At 44.8% G+C, this 24,670-nt stretch overlaps 3 protein-coding genes across 4 annotated transcripts in view; 1 reads left to right on the forward strand and 2 right to left on the reverse strand.

Moving 5' to 3' along the window:
- The first annotated feature begins 220 nt into the window (after positions 1-220).
- The window catches only part of EML6 (EMAP like 6), a 229,802-nt gene continuing 205,352 nt past the window's right edge, over positions 221-24,670 (forward strand). Inside the window, exons 1-2 of the mRNA XM_084829251.1 lie at positions 221-1,665; positions 17,160-18,023. Of these exons, the coding sequence (XP_084685377.1) occupies positions 17,827-18,023 (197 nt within the window). The 5' untranslated portion in view covers positions 221-1,665; positions 17,160-17,826. The remainder of the gene's footprint in view (positions 1,666-17,159; positions 18,024-24,670) is intronic.
- On the reverse strand, positions 1,636-13,445 carry LOC146360266 (uncharacterized). Its single transcript, XM_084823006.1, is given in 5 exon segments — positions 1,636-2,119; positions 9,950-10,998; positions 11,000-11,404; positions 11,687-12,228; positions 13,331-13,445. Coding segments are annotated over 5 exon segments (2,595 nt in total).
- LOC146360267 (uncharacterized) overlaps positions 18,299-24,670 on the reverse strand; it is a 35,047-nt gene continuing 28,675 nt past the window's right edge. For both annotated transcript variants that reach the window (XM_084829256.1, XM_084829258.1), the window contains one exon: positions 18,299-23,052. In XM_084829256.1, the coding sequence (XP_084685382.1) occupies positions 18,871-20,232 (1,362 nt within the window). In that variant the 5' untranslated portion in view covers positions 20,233-23,052 and the 3' untranslated portion in view covers positions 18,299-18,870. The remainder of the gene's footprint in view (positions 23,053-24,670) is intronic.

Below are 24,670 nucleotides of genomic sequence, written 5' to 3' on the forward strand. Positions count from 1 at the left end.
ATGCCATGAAGCGAAGTCAATCTTTGGGTCTCTGAAGCTCTGCCATCTGCCTTAGGAAATCAAATCAAAGTATTTAATACTGCATCTATCTGAATGTGAAGGTTACAATTCACACTGGATTTACTTGGTAGGAAGTCCATTAAGCCCAATGAGATTATTTCCAGATAAACATGCATATTCATTTGAAATTAATATTTGATTGAATTCCAGTGTTGTGTGACTTGGAAGTACCTTTTTAATTTTGGGAAACCTTTTAGTGGGCATAGGAGCAAGAGAAATGCACGCTTACATTAGAGTAAAAAGATACACCTCAGCTACATTAATTTCAATGGGTACTAACGCTGCATATAACCCAGTCAGTGGGAAAATGCAGCTATTTTTGTTGGACACTGTATCAGAGAAAATAAAATTACAGTTTAACAAGTCAGGGAGCTTTTATAAACACTTATGTTTTTGTTTTTTAAAAAGTGGGGCTGTTTGTTTATTTTACGGATATAAACAGTCAGATTTTGATTGGAGCTTACTCCCCTAGTCAGTGTGAATAGCACTGCAGCCTTAGTTGTTGTTGATTCGTTCAGTCCCTTCGGACTTTTGGTGACTTCAAGGATGCCAGAGCTTCCTGTCGGCCGTTGCCACCCCCAGCTCCCCCAAGGTTGAGCCCGTCACCTCCAGAATATTATCCACCCATCTTGCCCTTGGTCGGCCCCTCTTCCTTTTGCCTTCCGCTTTCCCTAGCATCAGCATCTTCTCCAGGGTCTCCTGTCTTCTCATGATGTGGCCAAAGTACTTCAGTTTTGCCTTTAAGATCCTTCCCTCAAGTGAGCAGTCTGGCTTGATTTCCTGGAGTATGGACTGGTTTGATCTTCTTGCAGTCCAAGGCACTCTCAGAATTTTCCTCCAGCACCACAGTTCAAAAGCATCTATCTTCCTTCGCTCAGCCTTCCTTATGGTCCAGCTCTCGCAGCCATAGGTTACTACGGGGAATACCATTGCTTGAACTATGCGGACCTTTGTTGCCAGTGTGATGTCTCTGCTCTTCACTATTTTATCCAGATTCGTCATTGCTCTCCTCCCAAGAAGTACACGTCTTCTGATTTCCTGGCTGCAGTCAGCGTCTGCAGTAATCTTTGCGCCTAGAAAGACAAGTCTGTCACCGCCTCCACGTTTTCTCCCTCCATTAGCCAGTTATCAATCAAGCTGGCTGCCATAATCTTGGTTGTTTTGAGGTTAAACTGCAACCCAGCTTTCGCACTTTCTTCTCCCACCGTGGCCATAAGGTTCCTCAGCTCCTCCTCGCTTTCAGCCATCGCAGCGGTATCGTCTGCCTATCTGGCAGCCCTAGTATTTTATTGCGGTATTTACTTTCGCGCCCTTCCCCCACAAAACACGCGATTCCCGTTAGAAACCGCCCCACATAATCGGCCAGCCCCGCCCCAACGCAACGGCGCGGGTGGGGTGCGGGGGAGAGAGAAAGTCGGCAGGTGAGGAGAGAAGGCAGGCCAGGCGCGGTCGGAGGCGCGTCGCGCCCTGGGAATTGGAGTTTCCCAGCGCCGCCTTCCTCACAGCGGCCGACGACGCCTCGAACTACCGATCCCGTGAGCCTCTTCCCAGGCGGGCGCGGGCCAGGAGGGCGCCTCAAGCCGCGGGGTTTCCAAGGGGATGCCGGTGAGGCGAGGCCGCAGCTGCGCGTTCCCGCCCATCCCGTCGAACGATGAGGCGGTTTCTTGTCAGGGCTGCCTGGGAGACGTGCTGAGGGCAGGGCGGGGAAGGGGAGCGGGGCGCTGGGGAGAAGCTGAGGCGGGAGCCGGGCCGACTCGCGCTCTGGCGCTGTCGCGTGCCCCGCTCGTTCTCCTCCTCCGGGCTCCAGCGATACAGGCGTCGCTTCTGCTCTTGACAGGTGACAGGCAAATCGCTGCGTGAGCGGACCCTGCTCTGGCGGAGCTCACGGTGCTTGCGCTTGTCGCTGAGAGTAGTGGCCGTTATTCTGTGGTTGTGCGCGGCACTTTGCGAGGCGCCAGGGTGAAAGCCAACATGTCCTGCTTCGAGCAGACCCATTGAAAAGAGTGGGATGTAGTCAGACGTGAACCTTTTCCCCACCGCCTGGGGAGGCGGCAGTGCGCTAAACCGTGGGCAGTGACTCCTGTCCGTGCCTACTCAGAAGTAAACCAACGGGCTGCTGCCAGCTGGGCAGAGTGAGGCAGCTGCTTCAGCCAGCCGATTTCGGGTGTAATGAAGGGGAAGCAAATCGTTCCTTATTTTGATTTATCACGGCTGTGTTTTAACTGCCCCGGGAGGAAGAGGAGAGAGGCATTTGTGGGGTTTTCTGCCTCAGCTGCCGCAGGAACTGGACCGGTCCTGGGTACTGTGTGCGCACTTCGACCTGAGAGGAAGCGGGCGCTGTTTACTGCTCTGCCTCTGTGAGCGAAATGTCTTGTGTTGGCGCTGAGCTCCGCTGAGTTCAATGGGACTTACTCCCAGGAAATGCAGTCTAAACGGAGGCATGATAGCGGTTTATAGAATTGTGCATAATGTGGAGAAAGTGGATGGATTTCCCCCCCTCCTCTTATGTAATACTAGAACTTGGGGGTTAGCCGATGAAACTGATTGGTAAGATATTTAGGATAAATAAGAGGAAACCCTTCGCACAGCATGTAATTCATCAGTGGAACTCACTGCCACAAGATGTGGTCATGGCCACTACCTGAGATTGCTTTAAAAGGGGATTAGATACCCTTCACGTAGGACAAGGCTAGTCATGATGGCTACACCCTCCAGGTTTAGAGGCAGAATGCCGTGTATTTAACTGGTTGCCGATATGCTTCCGGTCAGAATTCAAGGCAGGGCGGGAGGAGTGGTAAGGGGCATATCTCCTCTGTGCTCTCACCGCCCTGCTTTCATGGCTAGACAGCTGATTTTGGAGCGCAGGGTGGGGAGGCCGGACAACACATAGGAAGTGCCGTACCGGTGCTTCCAACCTCCCCGGCCCACCCCCAGGAACCCCCGCTCTGCGCTGCTATTCTGAGTGTGGAGTGCAGGGCCGATCCGTGCTTCCTATGAGGCTGCGTGGGAGGGGGTGCAGGTTGGTTCTCCAAGAACCGACCTCAGAGCATGGGCTACGTGGTCAGTTCCCAGCAACCAACCAATCCTATGGCCGTCTAGCCGCTGACCAGCAGCCATAGGATTGCACTCTTAAAGCCCTAAGTGGCTTGGGACCTCGATATTTGAGGGAGTGTCTCTCCCTATATATGCCTGCCCGAAGACTGAGATCTGCAGGAGCGATCCTCCTCTGCATCCCACCAGTACGAGACATATACTGTGGTGGGATGTGGGAGAGGGCCTTTTCTGCTGTGGCACCTGGGTTGTGGAATGCCCTCCCCTTGGAGGCCTGATTGGCATGTACATTGGTTTCATTTCGGCACCAAGTAAAAACATGGCTTTTTGCCAAAGCCTTTGGGGGCTAAATGCATTCCCTAAAGTAGCATACTGTTTAACTGTTTTATTGTTTTAGATTTTAATTGGTATTAGCTTGTTTAATGGTTTAATATGTTTTTAGCTGTTTAAATTATGTATTGTTTTATACTGTTTAAATTATTTTATATGTACACCGCCCTGAGATCTTAATGACATAGGGTGGGATACAAATATTTTAAATAAATAAATAAAGCAGGTGCCAGAGGGCAAAAACAGGAGAGGGCTATTGCCTTCATGTCCTTGTGGGCTTCCAAAGGTATCTGGGTGATTACTGTGAGAAACAGGATGTGGGACTAGATGGACGTTTGGCCTGATTCAGCTTTTCTTATGTTGCCAGATTGGTTCAGAATAAGGCCCTCCTTATCTATGACTTAATTGTGGATGAAGCGGCCAATCTGGCATGTGTAACCGAGACCTGGGTGGGTGAGCAGGGAGGAGTCAGTCTCTCCCAGCTATGTCCGCCAGGGTACTTGGTCCAGCATTACGGAAGGCTTGAAGGCCGGGGAGGGGGTGTTGCTGTGGTCTATAGGAATTCCATCTCCCTCTGCAGGCTCCCTGTCCACGTGACTACTGGTCTGGAGTGTTTGCACCTTGTGTTGGGTCGACGGAACAGATGGGGGATTCTGTTGATGTACTGCCCACCCTGCTGCTCAACAGACTCCCTAGGTAAACTGACGGAGGTGGTCTCGGGTGTGCTGCTGAGATCCCCCAGACTGTTGGTTCTGGGGGATGTCAACATTCATGCTGAAGGCACCTTGTCTGGGGCTGCTCAGGATTTCATGGTTTCCATGACAGCCATGGGACTGTCCCAACATGTCATTGGCCCAACACATGTAGCGGGGCATACTCTAGACCTGGTTTTCTCAACTGGACATGGAGATGGTGATCTGCAGGTGGGGGACTTTGTATCAGTCCCTTTGTCATGGTCATATCACTGCCTGCTGAGGTTTAAACTTACAGCAGCTTTGCGGGACCTATTAAGATGGTCTGCCCCCAGAGACTAATGGATCCGGATGGTTTCCAGAAGGTTCTGGGGGGGGGGGTTCTGGCTGATATGGCTGGCGCTCCTGGTTGATCTGTGGAATGCAGAAATGACCCGGGCAGTTAACACGATCACTCCTGAGAGCCCTCTCCAGAGTAGAGCTCATACAGCTCCACGGTATGTCCCGGAGCTGAGAGTGATGAAACAAAATATGAGATGGCTTGAGTGCAGGTGGAGAAAAACTAGTGGATGCAATCGAACCCTGGTGCTTGCCTGTGGCCAGGTATATTCAAAGGCAGTGAGAGCGGCCAGGAAAATTTTTTTCACTACCTCTATTCAGTCGTCCATATGCTGCCCAGCGGAGCTTTTTAGGGTTGTCCAGGGCCTTTTACATTCTGGCCCTAAGGACACTATGGAACCATCTGAGCCCTGCTGTAATGCATTGGCTAGGCACTTCCAGAATAAAATCTCTTGCATCTGCCGGGACTTAGACTCCAGTATTGCTGCACGTGAATCTGGTGAGGTATCCAGAGCACAGTCTTTCCAGTTTTCTTGGATGAGTTTCAGTTGGTACAGCTCGAGGACGTGGACAAGATGCTTGGACAGGTTCATGAAACCACTTCCATATTGGATCCTTGCCCTTCTTTGCTAATAAAAACTAGTAGAGAGGGAACAGCTGGCTGGGCTAGGGAGGTGATTGCGAGAGGGAGTGGTCCTGGGCTGCCTGAAAGAGGCGGTGGTGAGACCACTCCTGAAGAAATCTCCCGTAGACCCAGAAAACCTTAATAATTATAGGCTGGTTGCAAATGTTCCATTCCTGGGCAAGGTCCTTGAGCGAGTGGTTGCCAACCAGCTCCAGGCACTCTTGGATGAGACCAATTAGCGTTGCCCTTATTTTCGCCGTAGTCTACGTAAATCTTTACGTAGACTACAGCGACCAAATAAGGAACGGGAATGGCGGCTCCCTATGGGGGCCGCCATTATCCGTATGCGCTTTTTTTTTTTTTTTAAAGTCACCCGTGATAGGCTACGTGACGATTGACATAGCCTATCACGGCTGACTTTGCAAATCTAGCCGTGATAGGCTACGTTAATCGTCACGTAGCCTATTACGGGGGCGTGTTTTTTTTTCCTTTTATTGCAATGGCGGCGGCGGCAGCCGGTCAAAAGACCGGCTGCCGCTCCCGCCCCGCACGAACACCCGCCGAACCGCCGGCCGGACCCGCCGCCGGGAGGGACATTCGGCAAAGGTAAGTCCCGTCCCAGCGGGGGGCGGGGGAGTGCGGAGGATTTCTCCCCGAAACTTGTTCGGGGGGCCGAACACGTTGGCGCTCGGCCCCCCGAAGTTTTGGGGAGAAATTCTCCGCCATCCCTAGTAGATTCTCCAATATGGGGTTCCACAAGGATCAGTTTTGTCCCCCATGCTGTTCAACATCTACATGGAACTGTTGAATGAAGTCATGCAGAGTTTTGGAGTGCGTTTTCATCAATATGCTGATGACACGCAGCTCTATTTCTCTTTTTCATCTTCAGGTGAGGCTGCAGAAGTGCTGAATCAGTGTTTGGCTGCGACAGTGTACTCAGTGAGGGCTAACTCAATCCAGACAAGACTGAGATGCTGTTGGTGGGTGGTTCTGCTGACTGGATGGAGGGTGTTCAACCTGTTCTGGATGGGGTTGCGCTCCCCCTGAAGGAGCAGGTCCATAGCTTCGGGGTCCTCCTGAAACCATCTTTGTCACTTGAGGCTCAGGTGGCCTCAGTGGCACGAAGTGCCTTCTACCAACTTTGGTTGGTGGCCCAGCGACACCCCTATCTGGACAGGGCTAACCAGGTTTCAGTTGTCTATGCTCTGGTAACCTCCAACTTAGATTATGGCAATGCACTCTATGCGGGTCTGCCTTTGAAGATGGTTTGGAAGCTGTAGCTTGTGCAAAATGCAGCGGCCAGATTACTAACAGGGACCAGAAGTTCCAAACGTATAAGACCGACTCTGGCCCACTTGCACTGGCTGCCTATATGCTTCCGAGCTCAATTCAAGGTGCTGGGTTTAACCTATAAAGCCCTACATGGCTTGGGACCGCAATACCTGATGGCATGCCTCTCCCGAAATGAACCAACTGTACGCTACATTCAGCAGCTAAAGTCTTCCTCTGAGTGCTTCCTCCAAGGGAAGCTCAGAAGGCAGCAATTAGGGAGAAGGCCTCCTCAGTGGTGGAACAAGCTCCCTGATGAGGTCCACCTGGCACCAACATTATTTTTTTTTCGGCACCAGGTTAAGTCTTATCTCTTTTCCCAGGCATTTGGCAGCATGTGATGAGTTTTAATCGGTCCTGGATGTGACTTCAGTTATGACTGATAGTTCAATGTTGTTTTTAGTTATATGTTGTTTGTGTATATTGTCTGTGTGTTTTTACGTGCTTTTTTGTAAATGGCTTTTAAACGTTTTATATTGTATTTACTGTTTTAACTTCTGTAAACTGCCCAGAGAGCTTCAGCTATGGGGCGGTATAGAAATGCAATAAATAAATAATAAAATAAGTGCTCTTATGAGAGGTCTCTCCCAAAGGATCTTGAAGCTTACAGTCTAAAATTTGACACAAGAGGGAAATGGTGGCAATGGTAGATTTTGCAAGAATATGTGTGTGTGTTTCAGTTCAGGGTACTTGGGTTTAGTTACAGTAGGATATGGAGGAATAAGGGCGGTATCCAACAACGTCATTCCGCTAACGCAAATTACGTTGTGCTCCCATAAGGGACCTCTAGTGCAATGCCAATACTGTTAGCTTCCGTGACAAGATTCCCCAGAAAATCCATTGTTCAAGCTAAGGCATTGCACCAGTGGCCTCTCGCGCTACTGCAATGTAATTTGTGTTAGCAGAATGACATTGTTGGATCCTGTCCTAATGATGTAATCTTAAAATGCATTTACTTAGAAGTAAAGCCCTCTGATTTCAGTGGGTTGTATTCAATGTTAGTCTAACATAAGTCCCATTCATTGCAATAGGACTACTCTAAGAAGGACTAACATTGGGTAAACTCAATAGGCCTTGGACCTAAGGGGTTGCACCAAAAGCTTCACAAAGTAGGTGGATTTTGAGAGATTTGAAGGAATTAAGAGAGGGTGCATCACAGAGGTACTCTGGGAGGCAGCTGAAGTAGTGCCTCTTCTCTTGGTATTCCCAGTCCACACCACTCACCCAAGCTTCTCCACAGGCTCATGTTGTGTCTTTAACATCAACTCTGATGGGCAAACAGATATTTAGTAGAAGATAGTATTTATCTCCATGCTGTGGAAAAAACCTTCACTGGCTGATTTCTGCAAATCAAGCTGCTGTTAAAGAGACAAGAGCTAGCCAAATCATTTTTTCCTCGGATATATTTCACTATGTTGAAGCCAATTGATAATTTCCCCATTAGATTTTCCTAATGCCTCTTGGTTTGTCTCAGGATTCAGTGGCAGCTCCAGGGCTCTGTCCTGGAACATGTTAATGAATGTCAGGGTCTCTCCTTTAGGATGTGATAATAAACTAATACAGGCCAGATGAATTACATCCCTGGGTGCTGAAGGAGCTTGTGGACATTATTTCAGAGCCACTATCTATAATCTTAGAGAACTCCTGGAGAACAGGTGAGGCGCCAGAAGATGAGATGAGCAAATGTTGTCCCCATCTTCAAGAAGGGGAAAAAGGTAGATCCAGGAAACTACAGACCAGTCAGCCTAGTGTCAATACTGGACAAAATTCTCAAACAGATGATTAAACAGTCAGTCTGTAAGAATCTAGAAAATAATGCACTGATTACTAGGCATCAACATGGGTTTGTCAGGAATAAGTTATGCCAGACCAACCTTATCTCCTTTTTGATAGTTACTAGTTTGGTAGATTGTGAGAATGCTGTGGTAGTAGTAGTATATCTTGATTTCAGCAAAGCATTTGACAAGGCTTCCCATGATATCCTCATAGACAAGATGGTAAAATGTGTGTTGGATAATACTACGATTGGGTGGATCGACAGCTGGTTGGGCAACCATACTCAGCAAGTGCTAACTAATGGCTTGGCATCCCCCTGGAGGGAAGCCTCAAGTGAGTGCCGCAGCGCTCTGTTCTAGGCCCTGTGCTGTTGAACGATTTTATAAAGAACTTGGATGAGGCTGTAGAGGGGTTGTTTAGCAAATCTGCATATGACACAAAATTAGGAGAGAGAGCCAACACCATAGAAGATGGGGTCAAGATTCAAAAGGATCTAGACAGGCTGGAACACTGGGCCAAATCTAACAGGATGAGATTCAGCAGGGATAAACATAAAGTCTTGCATTTAGGCACACACAAAAAATATCAAAGACACTAGTATAGGATGTGGGAGATCTGGCTTGGGGGCAGTACATATGAAAAGGACCTAAACCTCTTAATGGATCACAAGCTGAATATGAGCCAGCAGTGCAAGGTGGCAGCTAAGAAAGCTAATGCAACCTTGTGCTGCGTCAGCAGAAGCATAATGTCCAGATCATGGGAAGAAATAGTTCCACTCTATTCTGTGTCAGTCAGGCTTCATTTGGAGCACTGTGTCCAGGTCTGGGTGCCTGATTTTAAGAAGGGCATTAACAAGATGGAGCAGGTCCAGAGAAGAGCAACCAGGATGGCGAGGGGTCTGGAAACCAAGTCCTATGAAGAATGGTTGAAAGAGCTGGGTAAGTTTAGCCTGGTGAAGAGAAGGTTAATGGGAGTCAGGATAGTGGTGTTCAGATATTGAAAAGCTGACATGCAGAAGATGGAACAGACTTCTGTTGCTCCCAAGGGCAGGACTAGAATTAATGGGTGAAAATTGCAAGAAAGCAGATTTTGGCTTAACATTAGCAGATCCTAACAGTGAGAGCTGTTCAGCAGTGGAACAGATTGCCTTGGGAGGTGGTTGTTTCTTCTTCACCAGAGGTATTTAAGCAGAGAATGAATGGCCATCTGTCAGGGATACTGTAGCTGCACCCTGCGGTACAGACCCTGCATTGAGCAGGGGGTTGGTCTAGATGATCTCTGAGGTCACTCCCAACTCTGATTCTAAGCTTTTATATAGAGTATTCTAGTGTTCAAAATGTTTTGCATGTATTATCTTGTGTCAATCCTTACAACTATCCTGCAAGGTTGTTGTTGTTGTTGTTCAGTCGTTCAGTCGTGTCCGACTCTTCGTGACCCCATGGACCATAGCACGCCAGGCCTTCCTGTCCTGCGCTCTCTCCCGGAGCATGCTCAAGTTCATATTCATTGCATCCGTGATGCTATCTAGCCATCTCATCCTCTGCCGTCCCCTTCTCCTTTTGCCTTCAGTCTTTCCCAGCATCAGGGTCTTTTCCAGGGAGTTTTCTCTTCGCATTAGGTGGCCAAAATATCGGAGCTTCAGCTCAGTATCTGTCCTTCCAATGAGCACTCAGGGTTGATTTCCTTTAGGATGGACTGATTTGACCTCCTTGCAGTCCAGGGGACTCGTAAGAGTCTTCTCCAGCACCACAGTTCGAAAGCATCAATTCTTCGGCGCTCAGCCTTCCTTATAGTCCAGCTCTCACAGCCATACATTACTACTGGGAAAACCATAGCTTTGATTAGACGGACCTTTGTCGGCAAGGTGATGTCTCCGCTTCTTACTATGCTGTCTAGGTTTGCCATAGCTTTCCTCCCAAGGAGCAAGCGTCTTTTAATTTCATGGCTACAGTCACCGTCTGCGGTGATCTTGGAGCCCAAGAAAGTAAAATCTGTCACTGCTTCCATTTCTTCCCCTTCTATATGCCAGGAAGTGATAGGGCCAGATGACATGATCTTAGTTTTTTTAATGTTGAGTTTCAAACCAGCTTTTGCACTCTCCTCTTTCACCCTCAACAAGAGGCTCTTGAGATCCTCTTCGCTTTCTGCCATTAGGGTGGTATCGTCTGCATATCGGAGGTTGTTGATAATTCTCCCGGCAATCTTAATTCCGACCTCTGATTCATCCAACCCGGCATTTCTCATGATGTACTCTGCATATAAGTTAAATAAGCAGGGTGACGATATGCAGCCTTGTCGTACTCCTTTCCCAATTTTGAACCAATCGGTTGTTCCATGTCTGGTTCTTACTGTTGCTTCTTGACCCTCGTACAGGTTTCTCAGGAGACAGGTAAGGTGGTCTGGTACTCCCATCACTTTAAGAATTTGCCACAGTTTGTTGTGATCCACACAATCAAAGGCTTTAGCGTAGTCAATGAAGCAGAAATAGACGTTTTTCTGGAATTCTCTTGCTTTCTCTATGATGCAGCGAATGTTGGCGATTTGATCTCTAGTTCCTCTGCCTCTTCTAAACCCAGCTTGTACTTCCAGTAGTTCTCGGTTCGCATACTGCTGAAGCCTAGCTTGTAGGATTTTGAGCATCACCTTGCTGGCATGTGAAATGAGCACAATTGTGCGGTAGTTTGAACACTCTTTGGCATTGCCCTTCTTTGGAATTGGAATGTAAACTGACCTTTTCCAGTCTTGTGGCCACTGTTGAGTGTTCCAGATTTGTTGGCATATTGAATGCAGCACTTTTAACAGCATCATCTTTTAGGATTTTAAATAGCTCGGCTGGAATACTGTCATCTCCGCTAGCTTTGTTGTTAGTAATGCTTCCTAAGGCCCACTTGACTTCACTCTCGAGGATGTCCGGCTCAAGTTCAGTGACCGCAGTATCATGGCTATCAGGGACATTCAGATCTTTCCTGTATAGTTCTTCTGTGTATTCTTGCCACCTCTTCTTAATCTCATCTGCTTCTGTTAGGTCCCTGCCTTCTTTGTCCTTTATCATGCCCATCTTTGCACAAAACATTCCCTTGAGATCTCCAATTTTCTTGAAGAGATCTCTAGTCTTTCCCATTCTGTTGTTTTCCTCGATTTCTTTGCATTGTTCATTTAAGAAAGCCTTCTTGTCTCTCCTTGCTATTCTCTGGAACTCTGCATTCAGTTGGGTATATCTTCCCCTTTCTCCCTTGCTTTTCGCTTCCCTTCTTTCATGAGCTACTTGTAAAGCCTCATCAGACAGCCACTTGGCTTTCTTGCATTTCTTTTTCTTTGGGACAGATTTCGTTGCTGCCTCCTGAACAATGTTACGGACCTCCGTCCATAGTTCCTCAGGCACTCTGTCTATCAGGTCTAATCCCTGAAATCTATTCCTCACCTCCACTGTGTATTCATCAGGGATATGATTTAGGTCATACCTGAATGGTTTAGTGGTTTTCCCAACGTTCTTCAATTTAAGCCGAAATTTTGCAAGAAGCAGCTCATGATCTGAGCCACAGTCAGCTCCAGGTCTTGTTTTTACTGACTGTATGGAGCTTCTCCATCTTTGGCTGCAAAGGACATAATCAATCTGATTTCGATATTGACCATCTGGTGACGTCCATGTGTAGAGTCGCCTCTTGTGCTGTTGGAAAAGAGTGTTTGCTATGATAAGCGTGTTCTCTTGGCAAAACTCTATTAGCTTTTGTCCTGCTTCATTTTGTACACCAAGGCCATGCGTGCCTGTTATCCCGGTGATTTCTTGACTTCCTACTTTAGCATTCCAATCCCCTATGATGAAGAGGCCATCTTTTTTTGGTGTTAGTTCTAGAAGGTGTTGTAGGTCTTCATAGAACCGATCAACCTCAGCTTCTTCGGCCTCAGTGGTTGGGGCATAGACTTGAATTACTGTGATGTTGAATGGTTTGCCTTGGATTCGTACTGAGATCATTCTATCATTTTTAAGATTGTACCCCAGTACTGCTTTTCCCACCCTTTTGTTGACTATGAGTTAGCCTTGTGATACGTTCCATGGGGTTTTCTTGGCAAGAATACTGGAGTGGGTTGCCATTTCCTTCTCCAGTGGACCACATTTTGTCAGAACTCTCTGCCATGACCTGTCCGTCTTGGGTGGCCCTGCACGGCATAGCTTATGGCTTCACTGAGTTACGCAAGCCCCTTCGCCACAACAAGGCAGTGAAGGGGTCCTGCAAGGTAGCTCAGTATTATTATTCCCATATTGTAGATTGTGTGGGGACTTCCTGATTTTTACCTCAGTCTTAGAGTGCAATCCTATGCATGTTTATACAGAAAAAAGGTGCTACAACTTCCAGCATTCCCCAACTAAGGCTGGCTGGGGAATGCTGGGAGCTGTAGGAGTTTTTTCCGCCTAACCACACATAGGATTGTGCCCTTAGCAGCTATGCTATACAGGCTTTAATCCTGTGCACATTTATTTACCTGAGTAAGGCCCATTAAACACACTTGGATTCACTTCTGAGTAAATAGCCTAAGATTGTGCTGACAAGTTCTCAGAAAAAGAGGAGTGCCTCTGAGTAAGTGTAGAGAATCTGCCCCTTATCACTGTGTGTTTACTTGTCATGATCTCTCCTATCCCACACACATGTAAAGGGTTTCAAAGCAGTGAATGCAAATGTTTCTGAAGCAATTTAAGCATTGGCACATAGGGAGGGCCAGTATACAATGGTGTGGTGGATATAGAATTGAAATTTGGAGCATGGAGATCTAGTTTCAAATTCCTCCTTGCTTATGAAGCTCACTTGAAGATCTTTGGCTTGTTATTTACTCTCACAGCCTACCTGAGAGGGCTGTTGGCGGGGAGGGGAGGAAGAGGTACTCCCTTGCAAGCTCTCTTGAGCTCTTTGGAAGGAGGGCATGATACAAATGATATGAACAAGGGCTCACCCAGATTTTACTTCAGAATCTGTTTTTTATACAATTGCTTATCCCCAGCATATTGAAGCAGTGAAATACTAAATATTGTCAATGTACATGGTGCTTACTGAGTAAGCAAAAAACACAGGTCTGTGTCCTGAGGAGAAAGAAATAGTTCTATTGAGCATGGGTATAGTGCACCACTGAGTACCTAGAAGTAGCTCCTGTGTGTATTTAGGATTACAGTTTAGGACATGTTGGTGGAGTACTTGAACTCTAGGCAGAGTTTGATCCTTGGGGCATTTCTGTTGAGAAATATCTAGCATTGCGTATGGGCATGCCTTATTACATAGCTTTATCGAACCCCATGTGGAAGATTATGCCAGTGTTCTGCAGTGCTATCTCCTGTTTTTGCCAATAAACTGTTATTAAAAACTATCTTGAAAATAAATGGGGAAGGAAGGGAAGCAGAGTTAACTGGAGGCAGCCCCAGAATGTATTTGAACGTAAAGGTAACAGCCCTGTAACTTCCGATATAATTACCACAGCCCAAAAACAGTGAATATTTGAGCAGGTACAAAATCTGTTTTGGCACAACTATCTCTTCTGTGTGTGTGTGTAAACACACAGGGGGAGAGGAGAAAAGAAAATAGTCTCAACTTGTTCTTCACTACTGTAGAAGAGGTTGTTCTCAAAAGTCAGATGATTATAGTCCTTTGCTCTCTGTTATCCTCCCCTTCTTCTATACTGTTTTCTTTTCAAAGGAAAAGTCTGAAACCATCTATACCACAAACTTTAAGGAAACTGTCCTAAATCAATGTGAGTGGAGTACACTGGTAATCCACTGACATTGATTTAGGGCAGTTTCAGCAGAGGGACCTGGCAAACTACTTTCATGGAAGAAGTTGTTTCTTACCCTGGGTGAAGGTGGCTTGCTGCAAGGCTGGAGTCTTTGTGTATTACAGGAATGGGCCTCCAGATGTTTTGGCCTACAATTCCTGTGGTCCCTAGCCAATATAGCTAATGGTAAGGGATTATGAGAGTTGTAAGCCAAAACATCTGGAGGGCCACATTTTGCACACCCCTGGTATATTAGATGAGTTTTAAGACAGTCCAATTCTACGCATATGAACTCCAAATAAGTTCCACTGATTTTTACTCCCAACAAAGCATGTATAGGATTGGAGCCTTAGGTTAAACCCTCAAGCATGTTTATCAGGAACTTCCATTGTGCTCTGTGGGGCTTTTTCCAAGTAAACTTGTTGATATTTTGCCTGAAAATTACAGGCAACAGTCCACTTATGCATGTTTACTCAGAATTAAGTTTTGTTGAATTCAGTGGGACTTGCTTATTTATTTAGGGTTGTGGCCTAAATCAAAGTACATTAAGTGCATCACAATCTTTGTACTTTATATAAAGATGCCCCCTGTATGTATTGTGGCATGGTGGCTAGACCATTTTACCAGAATATGCAATTTATTGATTGATTTGGTTTGTACCCCACCTCTCTACCAAGAAAAATGGCACTCAAGGCAGTACTCAGTACATTCATAAGCAGCTTATCTGAAGGATGGGGGCAATCTCAGTTTTCCTAGGTGGGGGACCCTAATGTATCTTTCTGTGAGAGAAGCTTAGCTTTCACTATGGGGAATTGATGTCAGGTGACAGACACGCTCCATCCGTTACCGCAGAGTGCAGTACTTCCATTGGGATAACATGCTTTTTGTGTGTTGCCAGAATATAACACCACCACTAATCCCCAGACACTCCCAAAGGGATTGTTAGTTTGACTGTAAAGTTTGATCAGATTACTTTTCATTGCCCCTCAGGGTATGTTATGCACTGGAAAGGATGATAGCTTCTCTTTCTCTCTGTAGGGGAGTATTGCTACCCTATAATTATTCTTCTCCTCCACTTTTCACTTCAGTACAGTGCTGTTGGTTAGCTTAGAAACACAGTGTTAGCTTAGTACAGCGTTAGTTCAGGCCTCCCTTATATCCAGCCTTTCTATCAGTATATTGACATTCAAGGCAGCTAACAACAAATAAAACTGTGTGAAACAATAATATAAAGTCAATCATAAAACATATTAGCCCAATACTTCTTACTTTCTGGGGGCTCTCAGTCTAGGGTGGGATACAAAGAGTAGCATTAAGAACTACAGTTGAGAGGGTAAATCTGAGGTTCCTACTGCATACCTGGAAGCTTTGGTTGCGCACAAAGGACTTACTGGGATCTTGCTCCTAGATTTTCATTACATTGTTAATTAAAATCAGAAAAGGAAATGGAATACAGCACTCTTCTGTGCACTGCTGCACAGTAAACAAAAATCCCAGTCCTGATAAGGGATTCTACCTGAGATTTGTTTTTTCAAATCAGTTACTACAATATGCTGATATTTGAAAGAGTCTCATTTTCTAGTGGCAGAACAAGACTCAATTAGAAATTCTGGAGAAATTGCTTATTACTTGAGCTAGAGATAAGGGACTATAATTCTAGAAGGCTTAGCCATGGTCACTGTGGCAAAGTAAGTAGTAAGTAGCAAGCATTAGTATGGTGAAGATCTCCTTTTTATCCCAGGGCATATTTCACCTCTAAATATGGGAGTGGTGGGATGGCTGGATTCTCACAGTGAAGTGGCTCGTCCTGTTCATCTAGAGCTGCAAGAGGGAACTGAGTTGCAAGCTCTAGGCCTCTCTCTGAATCGGGCCCCACTTGGGCTGGAATCTGGGGGCTGAGGCCACACAGCAATGGAGGCAGCAACAAGGAAATACAGACATCTCCTTGGGATTCCCCCCACTAAGTTAACCACATAGCAGAAGAAACTCAGCCACGAATGGCCAAGCTGGCAACCCTTAACCTCTGTCCCCAGGGTAACTCACAGATTCCAAGATGGGCCCCAGTTCAAATACTACTACAAACAATTGTGCTATGGCTGTGTAGTCTAATTTACATAACTAGCTATTGATAACACTTCTCTCCCCCCTCCTAATTTTCATAGTGTTTGCCACTGCGTCTTGGTTTCTCATAAATTTTTATCCTTAGGGCAATGGTAGTGTGCTAGGTATGTATACTCAATTTTTCTCCTTGCATCCCTCTGTGAAGCTGTAGTTTAATGGAAGCAATGAGTTTGTGAGTGATGGTTAAGATTATTTTATTACAGCGGCTGTGGGGAAACCATAAGCAAGACCAGAACACCCTAAAAAAATAAATTCTTGATATGGGAAGGAGAGAGTGCAGAAAAGGGCAACTAAAATTATCAGCGGTCTGGAGCAGTTCCCCTATGAGGAAAGGTTACAACAGCTGCTATTATTTAGCTTCGAAAAAAAGTGAGTAAGGGGAGACATGGTAGAGGTGTCCAGAATTATGCATAGTGTGGAGAAAGTGGATAAGCAAACATTTTTCTACCTCTCTCATAATACTAGAACCCGGGGTCATCCCATGAAGTTGATTGGAGAGAGATTCAGGACAGATAAAAAGGAAGTACTTCACACAGCATGTAGTTAAACTATGGGATTCACTTCCACAAGATGTTGTGATGGCCACCACTTTGGATGGCTTTAAAAGGGGATTGGATTAATTCATGGAGGATAAAGCTATTGATGGCTACTAGTCCTGATGGCTATATGCTCCCTCCAGTGTCAGAGGTATACCAGTTGCTGGGGAACTTGGGCAGGATGCTGCTGTTGCACTTATGTCCTGCTAGTGGGTTTCCCATGGGCATCTGGTTGGCCACTGTGTGAACAGAATGCTGGACTAGACCCTTGGTCTGATCCAGCATGGCTGTTCTTATGAGAAGCAAGATTTTGATTATTTTGATTAAAATTACAATGTGTAGCCCAACAGTGTTTAATACATTTTATTTGAATAAGAACAATTTCATTGCTCTCCTGTATGTAGAAATGGCTTGATTCACTGTTTAAATGTTTCTTTTTTAAGAATGTGGAAGGTGGAAATGCGGGTTCATTTGTAATAGTTATTAAAATTATGAACTTGTTTGGGTGGGTTATTACATTAAGATATTTCTCTTTCCCCTCAGAAATTTCCTGTCTTAGCAGTAAGTTGCAAATGCATTATGATGAAAACCCACAGAAGATTGCATTGTTACCCAGTCACAGAATGAATTCAAGCTTGTTGCTGGCATTTAAAACAAACAGGTTAATTTTGCACATCAGTTGCACTTTTTATGCCATTTAAAAACTATAAGCATATTTGAAATGCAGTGACTTTCCGTTTGCAAGAAGCTTAGAAGATGCAATGAGGAGATGCACAGCACCAGCATTCTTCACCCAGTGACTGTTACACAGGCAGGCTTTCTCCTTTGGATGGAATTGACATGTATAGTTTTATAAAGCACTGATTTGCCTCTATGTATGTGGCTGCCCCCCTTGTACCGAAGTTGTCTGGGTTGCAAAACAGTGGGAAAGCAGCAGCTGCTCATCTTTGGCAGTAGAAGATTATGGTGGCGGCTCAGCACTAGCAAAAGCAGCGGCGGCGGCAGTTGAAGCAGAAGCAGAGAAGGACTCTGCCTGGATGCATTTTTCACTGAAAATCATCAGCATTGGAAAGTGCAACCGGAAGACTCAGCAGCCAAGCAGGAATTGTCAGCGTTTGTAACGAAGAAAGCAGGGAAAGGCAAGGAACGTGGGGGTGGGGGTAGCATCAGTTTTTTTTCGTGTGCTTCTGGGAAGGGGGGGTTGATTATCATGGCGGATCGGACAGCTCCTAGGTGCCAGCTCCGTCTGGAGTGGGTGTATGGTTATAGGGGTCACCAGTGCCGCAACAACCTGTACTACACGGCTGGCAAGGAAGTGGTTTACTTCGTGGCTGGAGTCGGGGTGGTTTATAACACCAGAGAGCACAGCCAGAAATTTTTCCTGGGTCACAATGATGACATTATCAGGTAAGAAAGAGGGTGGGGAGGGGAGGTCAAGCAAAACAACCCTCCACAACTTCTCATGGTTAAACACACCTTTTGCATTTTAGGAAAGCAAATATGTTCAAATATGTGTATGTGAATGCTGGATGCACTTGGGTGCAGTCTGTTTTTAAATTTTCTGTGTGTGCCCAAGACCCAGGATCTTGGTAGAGATTAAGTTTAATTGCAGCCCCAACCTGGAAGCTTATTCATTGGAGGTCCTTCTAATTGATACCACTGTTATTATTTTAGTTGCTAAATCCCAAATTTTAATGGCTAATGCCTAAATAGTATACAGGTGTCGATGATGCTGTTCCATCAGTAACAGCTGGACTCTGATACATACATCTGTGATACATCTGGTATGCCACTCTAGTCAGTTTTGTCTGTGATCCCAAAATTTCAGCATCTGGGTAGAGCTTATGCACCCATCTTAAATATGTTTACTATGAAGGTCCATTTCCTTTCAGCTAACTATATTCAGAATTGTGGTGTCAATTGTATTTTAAGGGGAGGGGACAAGTGCAATCCTATACTTGTCTGTTGTTTTTGTTCAGTCGTTAAGTCATGTCCGACTCTTCGTGACCCCATGGATCATAGCACGCCAGGCCTTCCTGTCCTGCGCTCTCTCCCAGAGTGTGCTCAAGTTCATATTCATTGCATCGGTGATGCTATCTAGCCATCTCATCCTCTGCCGTCCCCTTCTCCTTTTGCCTTCAATCTTTCCCAGCATCAGTGACTTTTCCAGTGACTTTTCTCTTCGCATTTGGTGGCCAAAATATTTGAGCTTCAGCTCAGTATCTGTCCTTCCAATGAGCAGTCAGGGTTGATTTCATTTCGGATTGACTGACCTCCTTGCAGTCCAGAGGACTCGTAAGAGTCTTCTCCAGCACCACAATTCGAAAGCATCAATTCTTCGGCGCTCAGCCTTCCTTATAGTCCAGCTCTCACAGCCATACGTTACTACTGGGAAAACCATAGCTTTGATTATGTGGACCTTTGTCGGCAAGGTGATGTCTCTGCTTCTGACTATGCTGTCTAGGTTTACCATAGCTTTCCTCCCAAGGAGCAAGCGTCTTTTAATTTCATGGCTACAGTCACCGTCTGTGGTGATCTTGGAGCCCAAGAAAATACAATCTGTCACTGCTTTCATTTCTTCCCCTTCTATATGCCAGGAAGTGATGGGGCCAGATGCCATGATCTGAGTGTTTTTAATGTTGAGTTTCAAACCAGCTTTTGCACTCTCCACTTTCACCCTCAACAAGAGGCTCTTTAGATCCTCTTCGCTTTCTGCCATTAGGGTGGTATCGTCTGCGTATCTGAGGTTGTTGATAATTCTCCCGGCAGTCTTAATTCCGACCTGTGATTCATCCAGCCCGGCGTTTCTCATGATGTACTCTGCATAGAAGTTAAATAAGCAGGGCAATAATATGCAGCCTTGTTGTACTCCTTTCCCAATTTTGAACCAATCGGTTGTTCCATGTCTGGGTCTTACTGTTGCTTCTTGACCCTCGTGCAGGTTTCTCAGGAGACAAGTAAGGTGGTCTGGTACACCCACCTCTTTAAGAATTTGCCACAGTTTGTTGTGATCCACACAATCAAAGGCTTTAGCGTAGTCAATGAAGCAGAGATAGATGTTTTTCTGGAATTCTCGTGCTTTCTCCATGATCCAGTGAATGTTGGCGTTTTGATCTCTATGCTGTTGGAAAAGTGTGTTTGCTATGATCAGCATGTTCTCTTGACAGAACTCTATTAGCCTTTGTCCTGCTTCATTTTGTACACCAAGGCCATGCTTGCCTGTTATCCCGGTGATTTCTTGACTTCCAACTTTAGCATTCCAATCCCCTATGATGAAAAGGACATCTTTTTTTGGTGTTAGTTCTAGAAGGTGTTGTAGGTCTTCATAGAACCCATCAACCTCAGCTTCTTCGGCCTCAGTGGTTGGGGCATAGACTTGAATTACTGTGATGTTGAATGGTTTGCCTTGGATTTGTACTGAGATCATTCTATCGTTTTTGAGATTGTACGCCAGTACTGCTTTTCCCACCCTTTTATTGACTATGAGTGCTACTCCATTTCTTCTAAGGGATTCTTGCCCACAGTAGTAGATATAATGGTCACCTGAATTAAATTCGCCCATGCCTGTCCATTTTAGTTCACTGATTCCCAAGATGTCGATGTTCAATCTTGCCATCTCATGTTAGGCCACCTCCAGCTTACCTTGATCATTGATCTTACATTCCAGGTTCTTAAACAATATTGTTCTTTACAGCATCGGATTTTCTTTTCACCACCAGACACATCCACAGCTGAGTGTCCTTTTGGCTTTGGCCCAGCTGTTTCACTCTTTCTGGCGCTACTTGCAAATTCCCTCTGCTCTTCCCCAGTAGTATATTGGACACCTTCCGACCTGAGGGGCTCATCTTCCGGCATCATATCTTTTAGCCTTGTGATACGTTCCATGGGGTTTTCTTGGCAAGAATACTGGAGTGGGTTGCCATTTCCTTCTCCAGTGGACCACATTTTGTCAGAACTCTCCGCCATGACCTGTCCATCTTAGGTGGCCCTGCACAGCATAGCTTATGGCTTCACTGAGTTACGCGAGCCCCTTCACCACAACAAGGCAGTGATCCATGAAGGGGTATACTTGTCTACTCAGAAGTAAATCCCATTAAGTTCAGTGGGGTTTACTCCCAGGTAAGAGTATATAGGCTTGTAGCTTCAATGTCTCACAACAGAATGTCAGGAGGATAATACATTTGTTGTTTTAGAGAAGAGATGTGTACAAGGGTTAGTTTTCCAAAGCTTTTCCAAGTTTATATATCTTTTGTTGGAAATACATGTAGCTGAACTACCCTTATGATACTACATTTTCATTCATTTTGAAACACAGGTCTGACTCTTGAGCCAGCTGCTGTGTTTTTTCAAGGTAATACAGGGAAGCAGCCTGGATTCTTCCTCCCTCATCTGCAAGTTCATTGTATTTAAATGTCATGTTGAGGTGGCTTCTACTGTCACTTAACATTCTTTCTCTGAATGTTTCCCAACAAAAATAATACAATTTAGACTTGGATCAATACAACTGAGATTTAGGATCATCCTAAATTCATTGAAATTTACTTGTATAGTCATTAAGTTTATATTGAAAAGACAGGATGTTTTTCTGCTGGTAGGACATCAAAAACCTGGATCCCAACATTGCTTTGTATAACATTGTGACTAACTTTGAATCAGACCTCTGGATTCTACCTGCAGTTGACAACATGTTTTGGTTGTGTGTCCTTCAATATATCAGTTATGCAGGATACCCTTCTTTAGAAGTGGTTCCTAAGTTTTCTGTATTTTTGGTTTAGCATCATGCATCTGCTTATTTGCACTAGTCTGAAATACTTGTAGCTTCCCCATGAAATCACATTAATTCATTATTTATAGAAATGTATGTTTAATATGAATGACTTTGATTGTAATATACATAGGTTGTATAAAATCATATACATGCATTTGGCACAAGGTAGTGCCACAAATGGTAGTGATGTTACCAGGCTAAGTGGTATTTTCCATATATCTTTCCCCACTGGAAATAGTAAATTACAGCTGTTTTGAAAAGCAATTTTTCACATCTATATAGCTTATCACATTCGGTTATTCCTTGTAACCTACTCCTAAGGGTATTTACTTGGAAGTAAGTTCCACTGAAATCCATGAGTCTTGTTTCCAATTAAGACCTGGTCAGATTTTATTTCTCAATCTGGTATGGCAGGGAAGGAGTCTCAGGCTCACACACTGGCTTGGTTTGGACTTAATGATAAACCTTGATTTATTGTTATGTCCATGAGCTATGAACTCATGTGTTCCTCCCTCCCCTGCCCTCCAGCATGTCCACAAAGAGGAGATTGGAAGCTTTTGCTTCTGATTGAAATTAATCTTAGTTTAGCGTTGTGTCCAAACCCTGAACTCTGGTTAGTAGACTAACTTCATAAACTATAGTTAGAAGTTAGAAGTTCAACTAATCATTGCTCAAACTAACTGCAGTTTGTCCAGATTTCAATATAATGCTTAGCTGCAATTAATCTAAAATGGAAATAAAAGTGCCAAACTCTTCCTTCTGGATGTGTCCAATGGGTGGCGTGGGTTGTGGGGAGTGCCTTGCTTTGACTCAGTCCCATTACACATCTGAATGAAGATGCTGTCTTTTCCAAGCCTTCTGTTTCCTTTACTGTGGGTAGACTGTAACACTGGCCATATCTGTATTTTGGAACTTGCTTCCTTCCAAGTTGGGGGTGAATAACAGGTTCAGGGAGGCCTTGGGTACAGCTAAACCTACGTTTAATTTTTAAAATGTATTAATCACCTACCAAAATACCTAAGTAGATGTAGGAAACAATGACCGATAACTGAACAAAATGTGAGAATACAAATAATACACCACAAAAAGGAACAGCAATAGCAAGGTCACTGTAGAACATTCCCATGATATATGTATGGGTTAGACTTTGCTTTTTACCATGGTCAGGGTGGTGGTGTGGGAAGCTGAGGGCAGGATGTGCATGAGCCTAAGGGCTATTTGCACCTAAATTTAGTTTTTGGTCCATTCTTCAAGACTGTAGTTATGACTGAGAAGATGCCACCCTGTGCCATTGGTCAGCATCTCTTATGGATATGAAGGCATTGCCATAGACAATCAGAACTGTTGAACTGTAGTTGTATATGGACTGCAAGAAGATCAAACCAGTCCATACTCCAGGAAATAAAGCCCGACTGCTCACTTGAGGGAATGATATTAAAGGCAAAACTGAAGTACTTTGGCCACATAATGAGAAGACAGGAGACCCTGGAGAAGATGCTGATGCTAGGGAAAGTGGAAGACAAAAGAAAGAGGGGCCGACCAAGGGCAAGATGGATGGATGATATTCTGGAGGTGGCGGACTCGACCTTGGGGGAGCTGGGGGTGGCGACGGCCAACAGGAAGCTCTGGCGTGGGCTGGTCCATGAAGTCACGAAGAGTTGGAAGCGACTGAACGAATAAACAACAACAATAGTAATGCAAGGTCTCAAATAACACAATCCTATCTACAAGGAGTAGGGAAACTTTCTGTCAAGGTCTGCATTACCTTGGTTGAAATATATCAGGGTTTGCGTTCCAGCAGTGGGTGAGGCTGGAGCAAAAATGGGTACATTTGATCCACAGGCTAGAAGTTCTCCATTCCTGCTATATTCTAATAGTGTCAAAACAGCACCATCTATAAACAACAGGGAGGTATCAGGCAGGTATGGAAGAACCCCAAGACTGGCAGAAGTAGAAATCTTTAGACATTCCCCCCCCCCCATGAAAACGGCTCAGTGAGAACTGAGCATGTTCAGTGGACATGGAATGCTGACTCACTGTTGGGGGAAAGTAGGGAAAACAGGGACGTGGTTTGGAGCTGGAATGGAGTATCCAGAAAAGGATATGGCTGGCTGGAACCATGAATAGGAGGACCGTACACCACAACATTTTGTTGCAGGTTCCACTTTTTCATTGATAGATGTCAATACCATGTCTAGTTATTCAATCCTTTTTCAAAGCAGTTCCTCTTATACTTTAAACACATTAGGTTACAACAGTTCATTTCAATAAACCACTTCACACATTTTGAAGTCCTCTTCTCGTTTTTTTCCCATGTACCAGTGGTGCCCTCTGTTTTTCCCCCCCTTCTCAGTACGTTCACACAGTGACTCTAATGGGCTGCTGACCCCTATTTGCTTTATCTCTACTTCTGTTTATATGGTAACCAAGGTTAAAGTGAGGAATAAAATAAGATATGCACATTCTGTCAATGTGATAGCAATTCTGAAATGCTTGGACAAAAAGTCAAAGAACTGCAGATAACAGCTGAAACAGAACAAGACCCATTAACTGGACCACCTGGAAACTGTCTTTGTGTTATTTACTTTTACCAATTATTATTATTTTAAAAAATTGCTTCAAACTGACCTAGCTTTAAAATATGATATCTGCCTAAGTGAAACATTTCATAAACAATAATTGCGCCATTCCAGATGCCCTGTTTTGGTTTTCAGCATTATCTGTGCTGGTCTGTTTAGTATAGTAAAATTTGATAGTAGTACTAGATGCAATCAACTACAAGTGCAGAACTTTATTTTGGTTGGTGTAAATTTGGTTGACTTTAGGATAAGACCTTAAATCTTACTGCATTAACTGTGGTTTTATTGTGCAGTTCTTTGTCTTTGTACTAAAACAACTCAGCAAGCTTGCTAATCTCTGCTAAGCGATCATGTAAAACAGTTAATGTAGAAATTGGCAGACCAACCCTATTCTATGTTGGTTTATTCATTACACATGTATATATGTATTAATGTGCAAAGAATGCTGGGGGTTTAGGGTTTTAGGAGTGCAGAGAAGGTTCATTTCAGTTGTTGCACTGATTATCTCAGCAGGCAGAAACCATATTGGATGATGCCTGCATTTTGCTCTCTTGACACAGTTGTAGGAAAGAAACTCCATGCTTGAAGCAATGTCATCCTTTGATGGGTTCATAGATGTAATTTTACAGAAAAAGCTTCAAACAGCCTGAAAATCTGGAGTTGACTGTGGACAGTACCCACTTTATTTTATTTACAGCATTTATATA

This window comes from Heloderma suspectum, chromosome 1 (genome assembly GCF_057233095.1).
Source record: "Heloderma suspectum isolate Gila_16-S chromosome 1, 16-S_ref, whole genome shotgun sequence".
Lineage (NCBI taxonomy): Eukaryota > Metazoa > Chordata > Lepidosauria > Squamata > Helodermatidae > Heloderma > Heloderma suspectum.